The 24,963-nt window shown below is 40.4% G+C and overlaps 1 protein-coding gene across 1 annotated transcript in view; it reads left to right on the top strand.

The window, feature by feature from the left end:
• The first annotated feature begins 1,569 nt into the window (after nucleotides 1-1,569).
• Nucleotides 1,570-24,963, top strand: part of SMYD2 (SET and MYND domain containing 2) — a 35,724-nt gene continuing 12,330 nt past the window's right edge. The window contains exons 1-6 of the mRNA XM_063303474.1: nucleotides 1,570-1,870; nucleotides 10,398-10,461; nucleotides 17,491-17,601; nucleotides 19,734-19,794; nucleotides 23,777-23,901; nucleotides 24,714-24,781. Coding sequence (XP_063159544.1) covers nucleotides 1,689-1,870; nucleotides 10,398-10,461; nucleotides 17,491-17,601; nucleotides 19,734-19,794; nucleotides 23,777-23,901; nucleotides 24,714-24,781 — 611 coding nt within the window. The 5' untranslated portion in view covers nucleotides 1,570-1,688. The remainder of the gene's footprint in view (nucleotides 1,871-10,397; nucleotides 10,462-17,490; nucleotides 17,602-19,733; nucleotides 19,795-23,776; nucleotides 23,902-24,713; nucleotides 24,782-24,963) is intronic.

Here is a 24,963-nt window from a genome sequence, read left to right on the forward strand (position 1 = left end):
ATTTATTTATCAAATTTGTCACCGCCCATCTCCTCCGACTGGAGGGATAATCATGCTGAAGACCCACTGAAACCCATTAGTCTTATGTTAAGTCCTCTTTACCAATTCCAGTGATTTTGGGAAGGCAGTCTGCGTATTTTAATTCTCCTCAAACAGCTTTCTGTATACTCTGGGGGAGAAATATATATATGAACAATTTCATTCATGGCTGCACTTATATATCACATTAAGCTACAGTTTGTTATAATCATGGTTTGTTGGCTAAACCAAAGTCAAACCAAGTGACATCCCTGTAGTTTAATGCAAGGTGTTAACTAGGCTCAAATTATTTGCTTTTAATCCAATCCTATGCATACTTACTTAGATGTAAGCCCTACAGTGTTCAGTGGGGTTTATTCCCAGATTAGTATGTATAGGATTACCAGCTTCAGTTTAATATTAGTGTGTGATCCCATGGTCGAAGTGAGTTTATCAATGAGACAGATTTTTTTCTTCTCTCAGTGAATGGTTATTACCCACAGACTTGTGGATTTATGTGTAAAATAAATGTGTACGTCCTGAACTTTCATCCTCACCTAATTGTCCTCAATTGCTTGGAAGGGTGCTTATTTGAGCTCTAACAATTCCTGTAATAGAATTAGCAATAGCTATTCCCAAATTAGTAAACGAACAGGGTACAAACTTGCTGTGTATAGCAAACTTCCATGAACAAATCCATTATACAGCTTCTTTCTGAGTATCATATACATGTGAAATTATCCATGAATGTGAACAGAGGCTGCCTAGTCATTTGTATGGGTATAAACTGAAACTCAAACAGTATTATGTGACCCTAGCAACACTTGAAATGAGCAGTATACAGTAGATGCTAACAACAATGCTAATTAGCATACAAAGACCACATTTATATTCTTTGTCTTATTGTTCCAGTCATCTTTAGATGGCTGGTTTTATCCACATGAACTGCCAATGGTTTTATGAGTGGATTCTACAGTTAGAAGGGACATTAATTGTTTAATTAACTTTCAATAATTAATTAAACTTAATTAAACTCTATTAATTATTTGGCCATAAAATACCTACATTTCATCAACTGTAATCTCCCTTTGAGGGAAGCTTGTTATACTCTTTTTAAACATCGCACGAATAACTATTTTATCACTATCCCATTTTTCAATGTATTCTTTCCAGTTCTGGATCAAAACCCATTATTACTACCGCCACCAATCGCCTGCCCAGAATGTTTGTATTTCTACCGTAGGTAGGCCCAGACTCCTAGGCACCAAGAGTTCGCACACAGCGCAAAGCCGCGTGATTGGGGTTTGGCTCAATTCACGGCGCAAAAGCCCAGCCATTGTGTATGACTTAACAAATCAGTGGGAAGCAAAGGAGATGTTAGGGCGATATAGAAACCTGACTTGGGCTCCTGCAATCGCGCCGTCGAAACTTTGCTTCCGAGGGGGCTGGCTGGGGCCGGTCTAACCGGCACCCATTGCCTCTAGGACCCAGCGGGCTCCGGCGCCCTTTTTCCAGAGAGCCGGCGGCTGCCGCCGTTCATGCCCATGTATGTGCCGCGGTGGCTGGCTGGCTGGGGCCGGGCGCTGCGGGTGCGGGCGCTCCATTAATAGCCCCGGGACGCGCCACCATCCCGGCGCGGCACTGGCAAGGGCAGCGGCGCCCCTGCAGTCATGCGCTCGGCAGCCCCTTCCCCGTTAGAGGGGCTCGAGAAGTTCCAGAGCCGCGGGAAGGGCCGGGGCCTGCGGGCGCTGCGCCGTTTCGTCATCGGGGAGCTGCTCTTCTCTTGCCCGGCCTTCACTTGCGTGCTGACCGTCAACGAGAGGGGCAACCACTGCGAATGCTGCTTTGCCAGGTACCGCTCAGAGGCAGATGGGCTGCCGGACGCCCTGCGACAAAGGAGGCCGAGACCGAGCGAAGAGCTCCGAGCTGCCCCCGGGGCCCCAGCACGTTGCAGTTGGCCCCTCGCTTCCGGGTGGCTCCCGAGAGATGGGGCGGGAGGGGGGAGCCCAAGAGGCCTTCCTAGAACTTGCGCCTCTCGCGCTTGAAAACTCTCCTCCCCCCACGCCAAGCCCGGATGTTGGCAGTGGGCTGTGGCTAAGTGCCGCCAGCCTACTCTTCCCTCGAGCTCGTGCGCCTGCTGCGCTTTCAGAAAGATAGAAGCTCAACAGGTTGCTTGAGCTCTATCTGTGGGACATTTATGGTGCCCGCCCTGCATTGATGGCAGTCGCGCAGCTGTTTGGCACGCAGAAGCTCTGCTGGGGGCTGTAGAAATGCCGTTCTTGGTCGGCAGGGGAGGCACAGGTGCCCTGAACAGGTTCAGACTCACCTTCTGTAGTTGTTTCTATTATCCCGCAGCTGAATTGTGGCTTAAAAAGGGACCCAGGATGTAAATTCATTCGCCACCGGTTTGCTGTATTCTTCCTTCAGCCCATGCCATAAAGAGCATTCCATGTTGTCAAGTAGAACATATAAGTGGGTTCAGGATGGTTAAGATTTGACTTGATATTGTGCTTCAAGTTCGTGTCAACTTTTAGCAACCCCATAAATAGACCTTGTCCAGGATGATCTGTCCCCAACTTCAGGAATTCCCCTGGTTTACCCATCACCACTGTAATAGGGTCCATCCACTTTGCTGCCAGTCATCTTTTCTTCCACCTTTCCCAGTATTATGAACTTCTCAAGAGAACCAAGTCTTTGCATTATGTGTCCAAAATATAATTTAAGTCTGGTCATTTGTGCCTTGGGTGAGAATGCTGGATTGGTTTGTTCCGTGATTCATTTGTTTGTTTTTTGGCTGACCACAAAGGCTCTCCGCAGTCTTCTCCAACCCCAAAGTTCAGAAGCTTCGGTACTACTTCTGTCCTTCTTCTTCAAAGTCCAACTTTCAGTTCCATGCAGTGTCACAGGAAGAAACCATTGCGTGCACGATTGTGATCTCTGTAGGTATAGACATGTTACAGCATCTGAATAACTTTTCCAAGGCCTTCATTGCTACCTTACCAAGTGCTAGTCCTGGTGTATTTCTTAACTGCTGCTTCCTTTACTGTTTATGGTTGATCCTAAAAGACAGAATCTATCTACCACTTCTATATCTTCATTGTCAGTTCTAAGACTGATTGCTCTACCTGTTGTTATTAGTTTGGTTTTCTTTATATTTAATCTTAGTCCCATTTTTTCACTGTGTTCCTTGACTTTCATTAGTAGACCTTCAAGATCATCTGCATTTTCAGCTATCAGTGAGGTATATTTTAAACAGGCTCATCAGCTTTGATTCTCCAACCTCTTTTTGTGATTTACTTCAGTCCCAGACTGGCCAATTGTAAAAACTAGTACATTTCCGCATACAAAGTCTGCATTTATTTGATAGGGTGGGCACAAAGCAGTGCGCTGCTTGAGGACACAATGACAGTTCTCCTTAGTTCATAGATGGCAGCTGAATCTTATTTCAATGTGATTAAAGTGACAATAGCTTCTGCTGCATTTGAGAAGAGTAGACAAGTTTAGGGGGCTTACAGGTGGCTAGGTGGCACACACAGCATTGTCATAATTGTTGCCCACCCATCCACCTCTGCCATCTGAAGCAATGTTTATTTGTTTATTTTTGTAGCTTTGTATTCTGGTTTTGCTCTCCAAACTCCAAGCTGCTAACATCAGATATTAAAAACATAAAGTGATGATAACAATAATATCATGAAAATATAGTGCAATAATACAGGCTCAGAAATAACATCACATAAATAAAGGCTTAAAAAACAATCCCATGCAACACTCTTTGGCTCTAAATGCTCTTGCAAACAGCCACATCTCAGTTGTGGTGCAAAATTATAGGAATATTTGGGATTTAAAGATCTCAGGGACAGCATGTTCCACAGGGAGGGTGTAGTTATAGAAAAAGCCAGCTTCAAGGTCCCTTCCTCCCATAACCTGCTGAGGAGGGGGAACTGAGAAGACTGCTTCATAAGTTGATTGAACAAAGTGGGTAGATTTATTTCCAACCTTCAAATACTTGTTCGGAGCATCCATAGCATCTCATGTTTAGTTCAGGATGGAAATGTATAGCTGGGAGTCATTTACATATTAATGACAATTCACAAGAGTTTACCTCTCTCCTCCGTAATTAAATCATGGAGGACTTCAGTCTTACTGTATATGATTTTATTGCATAAGCTTTGGTCTAACTTTGCCCAATGGTAGAGCTAGCTCTGATATTACAAGACTAATCTAGGCTGAATTTTGAACTATAGAATACCTCATTATAGAAATTCACCATCAGTTAGCATTTCAGTCTTTTAGGGATAAAAATAGAGAAACTGAATAAATAAGGAGCAACGAAAAATACAAATGGTACCAACAGAAAATCTCTCTCTTTAACAGTGTGGTGCCTGCTCTTTTGTGCTCTTCTCTGTACACACTTTGATAATGATTTAGAAGAAGTACATTATACCTATGAGCATAGCACCTGTATTCCAGGCTTTAGGCGTGAATTGTTTCATCTTTTTTGGTCTTGCACAGAAACCGGGAAAAAAAAAGTAGGGCTGCTTTAATGAATAGCAGAGTGGTACTGTGCTCAGGACTGGCATGCCCATAAAAGAAATGTAGGCATTTGCTTACGATGGGTAGGGGTGGCATGGAGCAGCCTCTGTGTGTAGTTGTTTGCAGTAACATAAACTACTGGGGCCTTGATCTGAGGATGTGCAAGTTCTGCTCCACATCCTTTGGATCCATCAATGTTCCTGCAGAACTTTCTAAATCGGAACGATTTCTAGTACAATCCTAGAAGCATGCTCACTTAGGAGCAGGTCTCGTCCTGATAGGAACTTAACTTGAGTCCTAAGAGATGGGATTGTTGTTTATTCGTTTAGTCGCTTCCGACTCTTCGTGACTTCATGGACCAGCCCACGCCAGAGCTTCCTGTCAGTCGTCAACACCCCCAGCTCCCCCAGGGACGAGTCTGTCACCTCTAGAATATCATCAATCCATCTTGCCCTTGGTCGGCCCCTCTTCCTTTTGCCCTCCACTCTCCCTAGCATCAGCATCTTCTCCAGGGTATCCTGTCTTCTCATTATGTGGCCAAAGTATTTCAGTTTTGCCTTTAATATCGTTCCCTCAAGTGAGCAGTCTGGCTTTATTTCCTGGAGTATGGACTGCTTTGATCTTCTTGCAGTCCAAGGCACTCTCAGAATTTTCCTCCAGCACCACAGTTCAAAAGCATCTATCTTCCTTCTCTCAGCCTTCCTTATGGTCCAGCTCTCATAGCCATATGTTACTACGGGGAACACCATTGCTTTAACTATGCGGACCTTTGTTGTCAGTGTGATGTCTCTGCTCTTAACTATTTTATCGAGATTTGTCATTGCTCTTCTCCTAAGGATAAGAGATGGGATATCTTTTATATTTTCCTGCTGCCTCGTTTTCCCAATTATTTACATAGCCTCACTACTAATAAAGATAGGGGACATCAGCTCCGCATGATGGAATATACATTATGTATGTATTTATTATTTAATTTCTATAGTGCCCATCTTAGCAAGTGACTCTGGGCAGTTATATATTAGGGCTAATATATCATTAATGATATAAATTAACAGAAATAATATAAATATTTTAATATATGTTACTATAAATTATAATGAGATTAACCAATAAAAATAAACAGTGATAATAAAATTATATATACAATTTTCTCTAGTTGTCTCTGCCTGTCCAGTATGGTCCAGCTCCAGGTCCCATCAATTAAAGAATGTCATCTTGAGAGACCCAGGAAGTGTACCTATTCTGTTGCAATTCCTACTCTCTGGAGTTATCTGCCCCCAGAGATTTGTGTGTCCCCACCCTTTTTTCACTCAGGAAATTATTGAAGACCTGGTTGTCACCTGGTTGGAGACAGGGTGACTATGGAGCCCCTTTTTGTTTTTGTTTATGTTTTAGCTTTGTTTTATTTTGTTTAGTTTTAGTTTTTGGTTTTTGCTCTTCTAGTCTGTTGTGTTCTTTTTACATGTTGGTTTTTTAGTTGTAAGCCACCCAGAGTCATTTGGAAGTTGGGTGGCCTATAAACTAATAAATAAACTAATAAATAAACTAATGATTAAAATGAACTAACATTTTAAAAAAAATATCCAGGTAGTATTAAAATACAACTACCCTTTAACATATTATTAAATCTAGACCACACAGAAACATGCTTGTGCATCTTCTCATCTTTTCAAAACAAAGACATTTCATTAATCAACAAAGAACATTTGGAGTGTTATTTTCTTCCTACCTTTGTCAAAACCCAGGATCAGAGCTCTTCATAAAATATTAAATTCCACATTTTGGGAACGTAATTCAGAGATTCTACAGCCTAGTGAGGCTCATGGAGTTACTCCTGGGTGGGATGGTCCATTCTTCCTGAAGGAACACAAACTACACTTGTTGGAAGTGCAAACTTATGTCCTTATTAGAGGAAGAGATAAGAGGGGAGAGTTCCTGCAATGGAACACACAAGGGAAGGTGAGAAATTCCTGGAAAGACAAATGAAACTGCTTATGAGGGGCAGAGAAGTGAATACCAGAGAGCATCAGGAGAAACCAAGATGGGAGCAAATGACCCAGAGAAGCAAGAGGATCAAGAAGCAGTCAGTGGTGATGGAGCTCAGCAACCAGTATCAGACTGTCTGTCAGACTCAAGTGATTGCTGAATCGTCTGATTGTGTTTGTCTGCCATGATGAGTCGATGTGTGTCAAGAACAAGTTGGGAGGGGGGAATTGCAAGGAGTGTGAATCTTGTCTGTTTGGGCTAGAAGGGGGGAAAGTCAAGGTCGCACTGCCAGAGACATCTGTGCCTGGTATGGCTGACCATTAGAATTAGGTGGGAAAGAAATAGGAGGGGGGAGGGGGGTACTGGAAAATTTTAATTAGTTTAGGCGGGAAGCTTACAATCGCAGCTTTTCTTCTGTTCTGTACACTTGTTTCCAATAAATCTGAATTCTGCATAATTCAACTGTGCATGAGTCAGGTCATTATTGGAACTAATGTTGTCAGTTCTCACACTGTCATTCTTAAAGACAATCTACAGGCACCTGAGCAACCTTGCCAACCTTAACTTCATGGAATGGGACAGAAGACACTTGATACGATAGAATTCTTTGACCCTGGGAATGAAATGACATTTCCAAAATATTGAAGAACAAGAATAGATGGACATTTTTATAGTATCAAAGAAGTGATTAGTATCTTATTGATGAAACGAAAACTCAGAAAGAAGATCGAAGACGATAGGGAGACCCTGCCTTAACGTATATATGAGAACCAATATACACATACCAGTTTCCAAGAGTCTGTAACCTAGTGCCAATTTATTTATTCCTACTTACAACAGTAATGTAGGGCCGGATAGTTATTCATTTAAAAAGAACTACTGGTCAATGTATTATGCTGTACTATGATTACTTTGTTTTATTGTGAGCCACACAGGGTTATTATATAAAAGATGGGCAGCCGTGTAAGTCGTTCAAAACAAAGAAACATGCAAATCTATTGTTTATTATAATTAACGTGGTAGGAAATTTTACGGTGAGAAAAAGCTTGTAACCTAACCCCTTGCTCATTGCAACAAACCTGCTCTGAATCTGTTATATTTATTTATTTATTTATATAATTGCCTTATTGGCTGTCTCAGTTGCAACTGTGACTGGAGAAGTTCAGTCAAAGATAGGCCTGTGGAGGGCTTTAGAAGTGACAACCATCTCTTTGAATTGACTGGTAGCAGTGCAACTTCCGAAGTATAGAGTACATGGGGTAAAATTAGGGATGCCCTTATTTACCTGTGTCATTGCATTTTGGAGCAGCTGTAGCTTTCAAGTGGTCTTCAAGGGCAGCTCTACATAGAGCACCTAGGAATAGTCCAGACAGGATATAACTAAGGCATGGGTGTGAGATGAGCCTCCTGGAAAGGGTGCAGTTGGCATATCAGAAAAATCTGTGCAAAGGCTCCACTGGCCATGCCACTTGTTCATTGAGCATAAGCCAAGAGTTTGGGAAGACCCTTAAATAACATACTGTACAAGATTTGTTTGGGGAAGTGCAACCCGATCTCCAAATCTTGTTTTTTTTGGTTGTGATGCTTGAGCCCTCAAGGATTAAAAAAAAAACTAAGAACCATTTTGGGGAAGAAGAGGTGCATTGTGATGGTGGGGGAGAGGAATCCAGGCTAAAATAAATCTAGGTTTTGGTGTACAGGTCTGTGTGGGGATAATTTTGAATATGCAGATGACACAAAACTAGTGGGAGTAGCTAATGTTTTAGAAGAAAAATAGAAGGTTCAGAAAAATCTAGATGGGCTTGAACAAACAAGATAACAGGGAAAAATGTGAAGTCCTGTATCTGGAGGGAGAAGGGAAAAAAAGAAAAAAAGAAAGTCACAAATACAGGATTTTTGTGACTTTCACAAAGTCTAACTTGGCTATAGTATCTGTGGAAAGGATCAGGGTATTCTAGTACATCAGAAGTTCATGAGCCCAAGTTATAATGCATCTACCAAAAAATGTGCATGCTATTTGGGGTGGATTAACAGGAGCATAGAGAACAGATCAAGGGGAATCCAGATCCCACACTACTCTGCCTTGGTCAAGGTCTACTTAGAATACTGTGTCTGGTTTTAGACACCATGGTTTTAAAAGGACATCAACACACTGGAAGTTCAGACAACATCTACCAATATGGTGACGGGACTGGGAAACAAAATCCTTTGAGGAACTGGATACGTTTAGCCTGCAGAAGAGAAGATGGAGGGGAGGTACTATAGTTCTCAGATACCTTTGTATAGAATCTCAAACTGTGATCAAGTATTGCTTTTAAGCCATGGAAAGCAGTCTCACAGCAATATCTTAATTATGATACTACGTTAACTGTGAAGAGAAGGATGTTAGTTCTGGAGTATGTGTAGCTAAGATCATTGGGAAATCCGTGCTTTTGCACTAAGAGGCCATTTGTTGCACTGCAGATATTTTACATAGCATATAAATATACTGCAATGCAGTGTGCTTTGCAACCAAGTGTAAGAACATCCGTCTGGTGTGGAAGTGTTCTGCTGAGGGAGACCTTGCTTATAAAGATGGCATCAGGATTTATCATTTCTAGGGGGAAAAAAAGGCTGAAAAGGGATTGTGGATTGCATTTTTTTTGCCCAGACTTCAATATTAAAAAAAAAAAAGATACAGAAAGTGACCTTTTGGACTTTATAACAAACTAAATTAATAAAGGTGAACTGAGTTTGTAAGAGAAGTGGCATCATTTTTATTAAAATCAGTAACTAGATAATTGGACTCAGGATTTCTTGCTTTCATTGATCTTGCCCTCCCTCTGAAAAACAGGTGCATACTTTGAGGAAATTTCTAGATTTCTCAAAGTCCCTTACTACTTGCTGGGATTTGTAGTACAAAATAATTGAAGAACCCCAAGTTGCCTATCTCTGCTTAGTACTTTCAAGCAGTTCTGCGTGAGGCAAAATTGAAAACCTGTTAGGTGGGGATGAGGATGAAAAAGGAAAGGATATAGTTGCTAGTGTATATAGCACCTATATACACTAGCATCTGTCAATTACAATTAGCTGTGAGATCCAAAAGTGATAGTTATATTCAAATATCAGTAGCAGACAATAAGGGACAGCTGTGGCTTTTTGAAGGCATCTATCTAACCATTGCCAATAGGACTTTTCTTATGAATGAAGAAACAGTGGCCCTACCTTACTGATGAAGAGTTGCTATGGAGGGTGATGCAGTCTCTGGATTGTGACATGGCAAAGCAATCCAACTTGTTTTTTTGTGGGTCTGATTTTAAAAAAAAATGCTTTGGCTTTGCTGGACCTCACTGCTTCCCATATCTTCTGTGCATCATTTAAGTCCAAAGAAATGATCATGAGAACAGAGCTGGGTATCATGGAGCAAAATCATAAGATTTGGCAATGTTATGCTTAGGTGGTGAGACCAGAAAGCAATTCTTGAAAAGCAGTTAGAAATAAATGAAGACCTATAGCAGAAGTAGACAGTGTTTAGAGGCTGGTGACCTGTTTAAAAATTCAAAAGCCCATAGGCACTTTTACAGAATGGATCTAAGAAAAATGTCAAGTAGGCAAAGAACCTAGTAGCCATCAAGAGAAATGTCTGCAGGCAGAGTGGTGCCCATGGGCCCAGAGCTGCCTACCCTGGTCTAGAGAATAAAGCTCATCTTGGCATAGTTTTTTATAATAATGATAATTGTTATAGCTATGAGGCCGCCTTTGTCCTTATAGCTCCCAAGGGGCTATTCATTAATCACATCAATTTTTTTTGCATGCTGCAGTGCTAAAGGCTATTATTGTCATAAGGGAAGCATGACAATTTTATGTTTACCTCTGTTTAGGAAAGAAGGATTGTCCCGGTGTGGAAAATGCAAACAGGCTTTTTACTGCAATGTAGAGTGCCAGGTGAGTATCCCAATAAATATGGATTTTTTCCCCCTAATACTGTGTTTCTGAACATCTTTAAATCCATCTTTCAGTTACTAATTTCCAGGCACTGTAGTTTGTAGAGGGAAACAGGGACTGAGGACTCCAGTGTAGCACAGAGAAGGGCTGCAGGGGGAAGCAAGGGAATGCTGTCGGAGCTAAGTCATGGCCTGACCCATTCTAGGAATTTGGAAATTGCCATAATGAGTCACTGAGGATCAGGTGCGCTGGATCACAGGACTGCTGAGCCATTAGATTAGTTGACTGCTACATGGCCCTAATTGCTTCAAAAGCTTCTGCCTACTTTTAGGGAACCAGATGGTTTAACATTATTTCACTAAGCCGATGAGGAAGCTTGTGCCTATCTGAGCAATCAGAAATAAAGACTGGATTTAGCTTGGGGGGTGAGTGGGTGGGGAGAATCTGTTTGCAAATGTACTTCATTGCTGCTAATAATAATATTATATGTTTAGAAACCAACTGTGCCTCGCTAGGTAGTTATATACTTATATTACATGGGCAAAGGAAGTTACAAGTAGGCTAATTTAGAACATTTATTACCGCTCTGAAGGCTTTAATGCACAAAAACAAAGGTTTTTAAGCTTATGTTAAGAGTGTTTTTCAGTTTAGAGAGTTCCTACATATTGTTGTATGCGGATTTACACTGCCACATAGAAGATGGATGCTTATGTTCCAGATTTAAACTATTATGTGGAGCCATATTGGCATTAATTGATATTGGTAAGAGGTTATATATTAGGAAGGTGAGGTCGGTCTAAGAAATCGTTGTATGAAAATGGAAATTGAATGGGGCAAAATTATTTAATAATAGCCTGTTTACCCTAGAAAGATTGTTATATAAATTGATACTTTTGTTACCTTTGTTATTGATACACTAAGATGCCTCATCGCTACTTCTTATAGATGAATTAGAATCTGTATGCCTTTCTTCCTCTTGGACTAGCAGAGAATGAGAAAGAGAACAAAACTTTGCTATTCTTCATTTTGGGCTAGCACAATAGGATGTACAGAAGCAAAACTGACAGTAGAATATTTAAGAATAGAAATAAAATGATATAAATACCGTAACAATACAGTGTTGAGCTATAGAGCAACCACTCAGAAAGCTAAAGTATATTAATTACAGAGCAATTAATTTAAAGATACTGGGTACAGGTGTTACTGTGCAAATGCTTGGACGAATATATTATCTGTCTGTCTGTCTGTCTATTGTCTGAAATTAGACCATGTGGAGATCAGGAGACAGTATTATGTCTAAGGAACCACCACCAAGATGCCTTACCTCTGGTTACCACATTCCCAGACAACAATTTCAATTCTCTTTTTACCATTTCCTTTTTCTACTTTCCATTCTTTATACCATCTAATACAACTGTCAAGGGAGAGTGATACCATTCTTGCTGGAGTTTGAATGGGTAGCTTACAAAAGGCTTTTAAAATTAGTCCAAGGCCACATTAAATTAGACTTGCAGACTCCCTTCCTCTCCTTTAAAAGAACATTTTAAATCTTACCTTTTGATGATATTTGCCACTACAGGAAGCCCAATTCCCCCCTCCCCCTATAAATAATAAGCGAAATCTAACTGGCTATGCTAGACTGAGTCAGAATTAGGGATACATTTTATAGTTTATTGTATGAATAGACAGTGAATCCGAACTGAACTCTGAAAAGCTTCAAAGTTGACAAATACTGAGAATAATTTGTTATCCTTACCAGAATTGCTATTTGTACTTTAGTGAAAAGATATTTTTTTGTTTGTTTAATTACCAAAACTTTGAAGTAATTCTTTTTGGAGTTGTCTGTTTTTCAGTACTGCAGATAAGCTGACTTACTTTTGTGTTATCTGCATACCTCTTATTTATTTTACTATCTGGAAGCCTTCTGTGTATCTGTTTACTGAAACTGTCATTTACTGCAAATGACAAGTAGTGCTGCATTTATACCCTCTGAAAAAGTAATTCTGCTCTCATTGGTGGGTCTGAAACAGGGTTGTATGGATTGACCCAAGACACACTAGCAATCTGGAAGATTAAATCTATTTTGACCATCCATATTTTTCCTGTGCTTGGTGGTAGCTACAGTATATGCTCATTTATATCATGAATCACACTATAGGACATGAGGAAATCACCGAGATGTTTTTCTTGATGGCTTTATAGTATGGGGAACGGAATATAATTTCACAGTGGTTTACTGTGGTTGCTTCTATACATGCATGTATTTATATCTGGCTTCATTTTATATCTGGGAGGTGTTCAGCTGCTTTAGTGTTTGCATAGTTCTTGTTCCAAATAGTCAGAAATATACATTGTGGTTCATTTTGAGCTACTGTTGGTCTGTTCATCCTCCCATCCATTTGGGGGGGGGGGAGAGGAAAAATAGGAGAATTGTGTCCTCCTATGACTTTTCAATAGATTACTTTTTGTATATGTATTGTCACTTGGATTACAAGTCAGCTTGTAATTATTCTGAATACATTAGGTAGCTCTGGGGAACCTAGGTGAATCTTCAACAGCAATGTGAATGATTAATCACCCTGCTTCTGGTGTAGCGCCCTGACGTGTCCCACAAAGCCTGTAAAGCTGTTGTAAGAAAACCATTTTCCAAGAAGAAAGATTCCTCCACCAGGATCTTTGGACACTTGAGTTGAAGGGAGATTAAGATTTATATGAATCCTTAAGATGTGCAATCATATAGTAATTTCATAATGGCTTTCCTCCAGATATAATGGACATTGTACTGCTTTATTTATTATGATTTCAAAAATCTTGATTGTCTATATTTTGTGTTTAATTTATGTTTATTCCATATGAGCACGATGGATAATTATGAAGCAAAACATTGTGCTTTCCTTGTATCTGAGTCAGAGTGGAAACAGAGAAGGCATCTATTTAACTATTTTTTTAAAAAGCACTGTAAAATAGGCAATTTTTCCTGTTTTGGAGGATTAGCATCCATTTTATCCCCAGTTGTAAAAGTGGAAGAAATTGAGCCCAGTGGTTCAGCCCTGCCAAGTCGGATGGTATCTTGATGTCACTTGTCTTGTCCCTTACAATCCCAAGGAAAATGCCCCCAAATTAAATTGGTCCCCAGCTGCAAGGTGTTCCATTTCTAGTTTATATAGCTGTTTTAAATTAAAGGCATTAAATTAAATTAGGCCAAAAGGACCTTCATGTCTTGCATCTCCTCCTTCAGGACAGTGGCACTCCATTGGGAGGCAGCACTGGAATCAGCCAAAGACCTCAATGAGTAACCAGCAACAGTATCTCTCTTGGGTTCAGCTTCAGCCTGTTTCTTCCCATCCAGGCCCTAACTGCCTCCAGACACCACCCCCAACTTTGACTGTATCACCAATGTGACCTGGATTGGTGATGTTCACAGTGGGCAGTATGTGTAAGTGGTATGTGGGGATGACCTTGGGAGACAGGAGGAAGAGCCACAGACTAGATAACCATCACACAAAAGTTTTCTCAGCCCACAGAAGCAAAAGGGGCATGGGAAGTGTCTCAGAAGGGACTCTCCTTAGTTTTCTGGAAAGTAAAAGTAAAGGAGGGGAGAAATGCTTTCCGTCTTGCAAGATTCTGTTACTGTAACCTTACAATAAATTGTTAGTACTCATGGGTGGTGCTGCTTGCCTGGACTACCTCGAAGTGCTGACAGTATGTGAGTTTGCAGTATTGCTGAGACTAAAATGCTGACAACTTAGAGTAGTTAGTCACCCTTCTTACCAGATGTGGTCAGGAGGGAGAAGGAAGTATATGCATTAAGATGGAAAGGCTCTATGGCACAGGTCTCTTGTAGAAATAGACTCTCTAGACGTGATAGAATGTGTCTCCGAAGGGGAGATGATGTGATAGACTGCAGTAGCACAGCAGGTTCTCAGGAAGGAGGGAACACCTTCCAAGGAGGTGGGCGAGACAAGAGACAACGCAGTCCTGAGTTGGATCATGGGAAGAGGAAGAGATTTAGGATAGCCACTCCCTGGAATATCCCAGGGTAGATCCATTAGGTTAAAGCAGCCTTTCTCGACCATTTGACCCTGGAGGAACCCTTGAAATATTTTTCAGGCCTCAGGGAACCCCTGCACATTCAGGCTGAAATATAGGCCAGAAGTTACAAAGTTATATTTGTTTCATGTGTAGGCCTGTATGTATGTATGTGTATGTATGTATGTATGTATGTATATGTATATTATATTATTGTACAGTAATATATTATATTGTGGTTAATTGTTTTTTTTTTACTGTAAACTGCCCAGAGTCCCTCCTTGAGAGGGAGATTGGTGGTGATAAATTTGACAAATAAATAAATAAATAAAATACGCATTAACAGTGTTCTTAAATTAAAAATTAAAAAATGAAACTTACCTCTTTAATGTGAAGTTGCCTGAATTTGAAATAAATTTTTAAATAAATTGTGATCTCCCAGGGAACCTCTAGTGACCTCTCATGGGGTTCTATGGAACCCTGATTGAGAAACCCTGGGTTAGAGTAATGCAGGTTTAGTCTGGCAAGATTTTGTCTATATGGTGTAAGCAAATAAAGAACTGAACTTTGGCTGGATTGCTTCTATGTCATTCTTGGGCTGAGCCTGACATTAAAATAGTATAAAAATGCTGGACTGTTTAGAGCACCATACTGGGTTATTCCAGGACAAAAATCGTATGGCAGGAGTGGAAGAAATATAGTTCAGGAAAGAAAGTATATGTTACAGAAGTTAAGGCATTCATAGGCATGGACTTTGGAAGATCAGGTAGTCACTGAGGTGACAGGGAGTGAGAGCTTGTATGATAATTTTTCTCTGAAGGCATATATGAAAGCTTAGGGCAGGGCCTCTCATGGAGATAAATACTGGCCTTGCAGAGATAGAGATCCATGCCAGGATCTGAATCCTGACTAAAAAGGGTCCATATAATCTGCTTCCATTAGGGTCCTCTGTAGTTGCCTCCACATCATTGCCTCCACAACCTTTTCTAGAAAGGGGATGTTGGAGATAGGATAATCATCACTTAATTAATTTGATTGTGGTGCCACCCAACTCCAGAACGGGTAGCTCACAATGTAAAAACAAAATACAAATACCATAAAATACGTAATACAATAAGGGAAATAACAGAATGGCAGTCCAGACACTAACATCAGCACAGATACAACAGATATCAAAAACTTTTTACAAGGGGAGGTCCCTCAAATTACTGGTCCCCAAAAGCTGGACCAGGGGAAGGCCTCTTAAGAAGGGGATGAACTGCAACTTTTTTTTCAAGGCCACAGGAAGCCCTGTCTCCCAAAGTGAGCCATTGACCACCTTCAGCCATGCTCTTTCCTGTCCTGCATAAGAGCCAAGACAGGCATGGCACTAGCAATTCACCACCATGGACTGAAGGATCAGGACTTTGGTGAATCTGAGGAACTTTATCAACAAAATGCTGTTCAGCCACAATTGGCAAGGGAGGTCTGCCAGTGACTCTCTTCCCAGTAGGGAGTTCATCGCCTCAGCCTGCCAAAACAATAAGGGAATTGAAATACAGGTCATGTGAATGCTTTTGACATTTTCAGTTAACTATCACGTAGAACCAAATATGTCATATTCTCCATTGTAGGTTGGCATAAATTACAGGAATGTTGTTCTTTATGATGGTTGTTAGAATGAGTTTTTTAAAAAAAAATTCTCTCCCCTTCTTTTTGTGTATCTGTTTCAGTTTTTGGTTTTATCTCTAGCCTTGATACCCCTGAGTAACCTAAAATGCATAGGAGACTTGGAGAGGAGATACTGTCTTTTAGCCACGTTTTAGCTTTGGAGAACGTGGCTTTTTGGGATAACATCCCATAATGTTCTGTTCAGTACATCCTTAGCAGATGGGAGTCATTCTGAACAGCACAGCAGAGACAATTCATATTTCCCCTTCCATTTTAAAAGGCAGATGTCCTTTCCAGAAGTTTTCTGATTGTACTCCTTAAATCAGAGAGAAATGTTGGCTGCCCTGTTTTTTCCCCTCTTGAATCTAGAGTATTGTTAATGCAGCGCTAGAGAGTTGGCTAGAACAACGCTGCCTGCTATCAATCAAATGGCTTAGAGGAATGGTGGAAAAGAATGTTAAATGTGATCCTGCTGTGATCACTAAAAAGATCTCTGTCAGAATGTTTCCGTGCCAGGTATTATGCAGACATTGCTCCCGTATTCCTGCAATGTTCCTGCCTTTTATCTTGTTTTGCACAATTCAGCCATATCTTGTCCCTTTAACCACCTTACTCGTTCATATAACTCAGTTGGATTCAGCCTGAGGAAAAAATTCAATTAACTATGCTTAAAGAATAAAGGGGTCAGAAGGGGATGTTGGAAGGACATATTGGCATTGTCAGTTTTGCATCTGTCTTAACTGGGCATTTTCTATGTGTATGTGTGCTAGGAAGAGGAGGCTGCTGGTTAAATGTTTGAACATTATTTTCTACCTCATAAAAGTTGGCAACTCCTTCTCAACAGTGTGTTCTCTCCCATGTACAAACACACATATACATATTCAGCAGCTTTGAGTAGTTTTTTTAGCTTTAATTTCTTATGACTGCTTCTCTGGCAAATATAACTGGAGATCACTGGGAAATAGTTTCTGGAGAATAGGATTTTGGAAGATCACCCAAGATTTGCCTCAGTTCTTTGTTGTGTAATTTGTAGCAAACACATATACAGTATTGCATACAACCAGTGATGGTGATCATAACTTAGTTTCTGTTCATGGCAACGGAAGAAATGGATTAATTTGGTCAATACCATTGCCCACCCTAACCTAGCTGACAAGTTATTTCAATTGTCTTACTGAATGTAGACATTGCATTTTTTTAAGTATTACAAATCTTGCCAATGCATATGAATTATATGTCAGAATAGAGCTCTTTATCTCTACCTTTAAGCTTAATTTTTTCCAGTGCTGTCCTTTCATTGTAAGGAAAACAGATTTCATACATTTTCAAATCATATGTTTAATTTTCTAGAAACAGGATTGGCCATTGCACAAATTGGAGTGTTCTGCCATGTGTGTGTTTGGACAGAACTGGAATCCCTCCGAGACAGTCAGACTCACGGCAAGGATTCTTGCCAAACAGGTGAGCTGGTCTGAAATAATTGTTTTGCCTTCCTTTCTTTGTTGAAATGAATAAGTAAGAAGAAAAGAAGTCTGTCAATAACAGGTCTCTGGAACATTTATTTCCTAACTTCTTGACTGTAACTACTGATAGTTGTTTGCTGTGAACAACACATTACTTAAGAATGTTTTAAAATGTTGCATCTTGAAATAATCTGTGCCCTTCCTATGTGCCAAGCTGCCCCCTGTTGCCCCGTTATATGATTCCATAAAACATGAATCCGGGTTTGAGAATGCCTGCTTTAGGTCTTGAAGTTGAAATTTTGAGCCTGTTGTGGCCAGTTTCTCTACAAATCTAGTTGCTTGGAAGCTGGTGTTCTTTCTGAATCACTTAAAATACATGAGTTACTGAGAAACCTGTTCCCCAGGTAAAGATTACTATTTTCACTGGGAAATTTGGTCTCTGAAATGACCCCTGTGGCAACCTGTCGTTGCCAGCTGAGGCAGCACAGCTTGGTTTAAAACAGAACATAGAGAAGATTTAAGAAAATAAAATAAAAGGTAGATAGGAAGTACAGTCTTATTAGATCACTAAAAGTAATGGTCCAGCAGATGAATGAGTTTAATTCTAGAAGGAAAGGTACCTGCTTTATTTTTGAAAGAGAAGCAACAGGAAATAAACCCATAAACCTTTATACTAACTGTTTGCTAGATGATGTTTGCTTCTACATCCATAATATAATATTTTATATAACATTGAGATTCTCCTTTTCTTTATAGTTCAGACATTCAGTAAAACCTGCTGAATATTATACTTCCATTGATGGGTCACATCCTAAATCAAGGTGACTTAACAAAGATGAAACAATTGGAATGTATCTAGAGTAGACCCACTGACACCAGTGGGGTGTAAATTAGCTAACACAAGCTTAATGTGTCTTAATTGGAGTGGATCTGTTGCCATAGGGGTGGCCCAGTTTGGCTCTAGCCCACTGAAATTGGATCAAAAGCAAACAGTGCAGAAAAGCTTAATCTAATGTGAATAAAATATTATAGTATGTCAACATGTTCCTTGAATAGGTACCTGCTTCCCTGGTCTCCAGAAAACTGTAAGAATGGCCAAATCTTAGTCTGTTTCACCAAGCTGGGGTGGCAACTTAGTAGAAGATCGTGAGACAGTGCACAGAGAATAGAAATACCCCGCAGGCATCAAAATACCTGGACAGTCCTTCCTATGCAGTGCTTGGTTCGGTGAGAAGTGTGTCTCAGAATTTGTTTGCAGGGAGAATTTGCTTGCTTGCAAGTTTCTAAGACACCATATTGTACTGTTATTGTGCTTCTCCAGTTTGCCCTTCTTCTCAATTAAAAGAAAAATTAAATCTCCTATACCATGGCCTTTGAAGAAAATCTGTGTGTTTGAGAATTGCTTATCTGGCAAGAGCGATCCAGGTACTGTATAGAGAAAAGATGCTGAAGGCCGGCTGACAGGGTAGTCTGGCTGATTCCCCCTTCCCCTGCTTCTTTCTGTTCTCTTTCTCCCTTTTTCTTTTCTAAATTAAAGCACAGTCTAGTGGTGATCCACAAACAATTAGATGTTTAATGATGAAAAGTCATTGGAATAAATTTGGGCTTTTATAGCTTGCAGGGAAGTGGGAGGGAGCTCTACATGGAATATGAAAACTAAATATGCAAACTCAAGTCTCGAAACCTCAGCTGTTGGGCCACCTGCAAACTCGCATTTAATGGCCAAGATTACAAAGGAGTGGCCTTAGGCCAATGCGAAGCGTTGCTTTTGAACTCTGTCAACATTGAGATTATTCACTTTCCTCAAAGCAAAGTCTGCCTTCTGACTGCTTGCTACTGTTAGCTGCTTTCTGCAAATTTGCAACTAAAACAAGGGAGAGATTTTGAAACTGCTCATTCAATATGTACGTGTGCAAATGTCAGTACGAGCTCTGTGTCTCTTGGTGGTTCATGTGTTGTAGGAGGTCACAACAGGTAAACTTGAAAAACTGTTCCTCCCCTCCTCTGAAGTCTTTACAGGGCCAGATGATTGTTACAAGTAGCAACTGCAAATAGCCAAAGACATATTTTGGAGGTTTTTCAACAAGTCCTTTTCTCTCCCTCCTCCCTCTTTTCTTGCACCATTACCAGAAAACACACCCAGAAAGGACTGAGTCAGAGAAACTGCTTTCTATAAAAGAATTTGAATCCCGTAAGTAGAATTAAAGGAAACAATCTGTTGATTGTTGATAAGTTTTTCAGAAAAAAAGCTTTCTAATTTTTCAACAGATATACTCACTTTGTGTCTGTCATGGGTTGGATGGAGATGAAGAGCAGGGAATAATTGAATTCTAGTTCCATCCTCTTCTTGCCAATCTTTGCAAGAGGCTCCCTCCAGGCCCTACTGCCTTAGAATGGGGCACTGTGGGAAAAGGGCAACATTTGAAATATTGGGCAGAAGCATCTTCTGGACATGGAGCAGAAAATGATGGTATAAGTTGTGGCATTTGTGGGATTGGGTCCCCTCTTGCCCACTTTGAGGATGGCCATGCACTCAACCTCCCCTTCCACTTAGCAAGATTTCCTGATCCTTGGAGCATTTTAAAGCATCGCTGTGGGCTGAGGGGAGGATGCGGAGAAGGAAAGTCAGCTTCTCCTGACTCTCATCTACAGATGGGTATCTGGATCTGGTCCAATAGTTGGAGTAATCCAACAAGCAAAACTATATTGCTGATCGCTTTGATTTTGGCTTAGCATTAAATATAAAAACATCCGTTATAGATTGTTAACCACTGTTTAGAGTAAGCCCAAACCAACTGGAGCTTTTTAAACAAACTATAGTTAAACCATGACTTACTGGGATGGCTTGAACATAGCCTATGAATATAGTAGGAGCAGAATGGCAGAGGTCCCCCCCCCCCCAGATGATTCTGTTGTCTGTTTTAACTTTGGGAAAGATAATTAAAATTCCAGCTTATTAATTATGTCATTTCTGTTTGTCAAACAATGTTCCTGGCAGCAAGGGTAACTGCGGATACTACTGTTGTAAAATTTTAAACAGCCAGCTTTGTCACCAGGGGGCATAAAGTCAGAGATGGTGCAGTTTTTGATAGTGACAGTGACTCTGGGGCCAATTGTTGGCCCCTCTGGTATTTATTTGTATATCTATCATTGCCACTCAGACCTGACATGTCCTTCATGATTTCCACTTTCTGAATGTCCCTAAAGTAAACTAAGGAAGTAGACCGCTGCTAACTCTGTGTGTTTGTGTGGTGGTGTTGTTGGAGAAAAATCAGTCAGGGAACTTCTGAATGTATTTGTGTCCCATTTACGACTTACATTTCCCCTCCCTTCTCACTTGGCCTTGCAGGGACAAGATGAGGTTTGTTTTCTGTAGTACTTCAATCACAAACATTTTATTATGGGCTTGCAAAGCCAGGTCAAGGGTGCATGGACATGTTCAGTAGCATACAATGGGCAAGACCCTGAAACAAAGAAAATAGGGTGCATTTATTGTCAAGCAACAAGGACCTAGAAATGTGTGAAACCATGATTCATTACAAAGAAACTCAAAAACAAAAATTAACACACCATACTGTCCTTGTCAAATGCAAAACCACAACTTTCCACTAGTTCAATTTGTCTGACCAACTTCCTCTTGAACCCTTCTGAGTGCAATTCAAGGTTCTGGTGATGACCTATAAAGTCCTCCATGGCATGGGACTGGGTTAGTTGAGGGACTGCCTCTGCCCAGTTACAGTTACCCATCCCATTAGGTCTGGCAGGAGGGGCATGACATGTTAATTTCAGGTCTTGTCATCCGGGGGCGGCCAGGAAGAGAGGCATTTCTGTCGTGGCACTTGCCCTGTGGAACATCATCCTGCTGGAGATCAGATTGACCGCAATCTACTGGCCTTTCGTAAGGCCTGAAAGATGAGACTGTGCCACCAGGATTGGGGATCTGGACGTGCAGTAGAGCCTATACAGTGGTTGTGTTGAGTGTAGATCGTTTTTTAGACTTTGGCTGCAGATTCTGTTACTTTGTCTTTTAGAAGGTTTTATATGCTTTTTAAATGTTTTAAGATTGCACTTTGTTCTGTTGTAGTATTAATTGTTGTAAGCCACCCAGTCTCATGCATTTGAGATGGGTGGCTATATAGATTGAAATAATAAATACATAAATACATAACCACTAATACAGAGTTGAAGCTATTATGTGCTTGCTAATTAATGGCTGCTATACTTAAACCTCTGGCAATGCTCAGAAGCCCTATGCTAAAACACTGGTATTCAATTTGCATCTTCCACAGTTGTGTATGAGCGACAGAGAGAGAGAACACCCCCAGCCCCCCACATTGCCCCATGGCAGAGATAGAAATAGAGCGACTGTTAAGAGGACAAAGCAAGCTGGAAGAGTTGGCACAGGACTAGAGTGTGTTCTATTTTTGTTAGTGTTTACAATAGAGGAATCGGTCGCTAAACTGTTTATTTTATTTATTTATTTATACATTTATTCACCGCCCATCTCCCTCTCATGGGGGGACAAACTGTTGCCTGGTCTGGAGAATATGAAGTCCCACTCAGGGGTTCTAAGAGAGGGAGCTGCCTGGGCAGAGAGGGCTGTGAATTTAGCTCAGAGATGCAAAAGCATCTCAGGGGAACAGCTCATCCCTCAAACTCTTGCCTGTAGTCCTTAGAGCCCCTTGAAAAGTTGCTAATATAGTATAATTTTCAGTGCAATAGAAACGATTATCTCTCATTGAAGTGTTAAACAAATGGGAAGCAATCCTGTAATTAAATTACTACTAGTGTCACATATTACATTTATTTGCCACCATTAAGCTTAGATCCAGCTTTATCAAATGTAGCTTTACGCTTGGTCTTGTCTCTGGTGTGTCACCTAAAGGCCAAGGTTCCCTCCATCCCCTCCCACTTTGTCCGGGTGCCTTTGCTATTGCATGGCTTGTGCTGAACTCCCAGTGATTTATGGAACATGTGTATTTGGAGGCCCCCTGTGCATAGCCTGCAGGTGTGCAATTGCACAGCAGGCTTCCCCCAGGAGAGGTTGCGCTGAAGTGCAGGAAAGCTCTGAGGGCAGGGCTAAGAATGTGGCCGTACCCGTCCCTGCCCTGGGTCTTCCTTCACCAACTGAATGTCTGAATGGGCCCAAACAAAGCTTAAACCTGCCTTCCACCCAGTAGAAGCACTTTCAGTTTTGTATTAAATATAGGTGTCCCAGTGGAAAAAGGGAACCGTGCAAATACTTTAAATGTTTCTCAAGCATATGATAACATAATCTTGGCTTAACAAGTACTTATTTTTGTTTATTTATTAATCTAATTTATATGGCTGTCCATCTCATGAAAAGTGACTCTGGGCGGCATACAACAGTCCGATAAAACAGTAGATATATAAATGTAATAGTTCAAAATGAAATGTTTTCACTTCTAGCTTTAACCATTTAGTCATTTAGAATTATTTTAATAGGTGTCTTCTCAGATGGCACCTATCAGGCTGCTTTCTTCTTTAATCAGATTAAAAAAAATAGCAACAGGTTATCAGGGATATAACTTATTGTACGATTGAAGACATTTTTGACACGTGCTTTTCAATTACCTTCAGGTCTTGAATTTTAAAATCTGAGCAATGTTAAAATCTGTTTTCCTTCAGAATTATCTTGCCTTTGGTGAAACATGATTATTCAGCTAGAATTACCATGTCATTGGTATCAATTGTTAATTTTTGTTCATAATTGATGGTTGAGAGCCAGTTTGGTTAAGTCACCAGGCTAGAGACCATGAGGTCTAGTCCCGCCTTAGGCACAAAGCCAGCTGGGTGTCCTTGGACCAGTCACTCTCTCTCAGCCCTAGGAAGAAAAGCAATGGTAAACCATTTCTGAAATCTTGCCAGAAAGACTTGTCCAGGCAGTCGCCAGGAGTCAAGACTGATTCAAAGGTGCATGCACACACACACACACAAACATACACAGAGTTAAGAATGTTCTAGTTCTTAAATTTTTGCTGATACTATTCATGTTCAGTAATACCGGATAGGGGAAAGATCAGAGGAATGTGGTCTACTGCAGTTCAAGTAGATGTCCTTTCCATAAAAAACATAATATCTTGAGGTTGAGTTCACTGTTGAGAACAAGTAAAGTGGTCCTTGTGGTGTAAAAAATGTATTTTCCTTCATAGATCTTGATAAGCTTGACAATGAAAAGAAGGAGCTAATTCAGAATGACATCTCTGCTCTTCACCACTTTTATTCGAAGCACATAGAATACCCTGACAATGCAGCTCTGGTGGTTCTTTTTGGACAGGTAAAGTGGTTAAAGAAATTAGGGTTATGGACTTGCAGTTTTACGCTGAACCAGTGGTGCAGGAAGTAAGATTGCACAGGTGCAAAACTATGTTGTATTTTTTGCAGTGGCCTCTTGGCAGTTCTTCTGTGTGGACCGTGATTCCACTAATTCCTCAACACTGCATTTTGACTATGGAAGACACCTTTTTTTTACAGATTGCTTGCTCATGTATTGTATATATAAAATATGTGGGCATATTGATTCAAATTTCTTCTTTTGGAAGCATGCTATTGTTTTTGAAAACCACATCAGTTTCACATGTTATGTTTTGAGGAATTCTGCTGGGGAACTTTGGGATAAAATGCAACATACTTAGATGGCATCAAGTGAGGAGTTTGGCTAAATTTCTTTCCCAAAACAAATACAATACAATTTTGTTATTTCTTAAGCATTTTAAAGCAGGAATAACTTTCATGTTTTTCTGGACGGTTACCATTCCGATTCTATTTCTTTAGATTTAAATCAGATTTTTAAAAACTTCCTTCCAGCCTTCCAGCTTTTATGATACTTGTACGATCTGCTCTGGCCCAGCTAGGCTACCCAGTTCTTATTTTTTCAGACAAAATTAGATTATAAATAAACTTTGCATAAGCTCCCTTATGTAATCTTGGTAGTCCAACAGCAAGACTTAATTAAGAATAAGCAGTGTTGTAATCAGATTAATCAGCATGGTAGAGATGAATGGGGTCATCTCCATGCAGAGCTAAGTAAGCCAGTGATTTTTATTTCTAAGATCTGAAGTGTTTCTGTTCCTCTTTTCCTTCTGTCAGGTTAACTGTAATGGCTTCACAATTGAAGATGAAGAACTTTCACACTTGGGATCAGCAATATTTCCCAAGTAAGTTTTTGAGAAGTAGTACTATATTCTTTTTCCCATTTTACTAACGTATTTCCAATAGCAAATGTTCAAAAATCTCTAGTTTGTTTACAGATTTGGGCCATTGGTTCCCATTCCAACTTGTACCTCACACACTGTTTCCATCTACTTCATGTTCAGCCCAAGCACCTGATTTACCAGGT

Source organism: Candoia aspera, chromosome 1, assembly GCF_035149785.1.
Source record: "Candoia aspera isolate rCanAsp1 chromosome 1, rCanAsp1.hap2, whole genome shotgun sequence".
NCBI classification, from domain to species: domain Eukaryota; kingdom Metazoa; phylum Chordata; class Lepidosauria; order Squamata; family Boidae; genus Candoia; species Candoia aspera.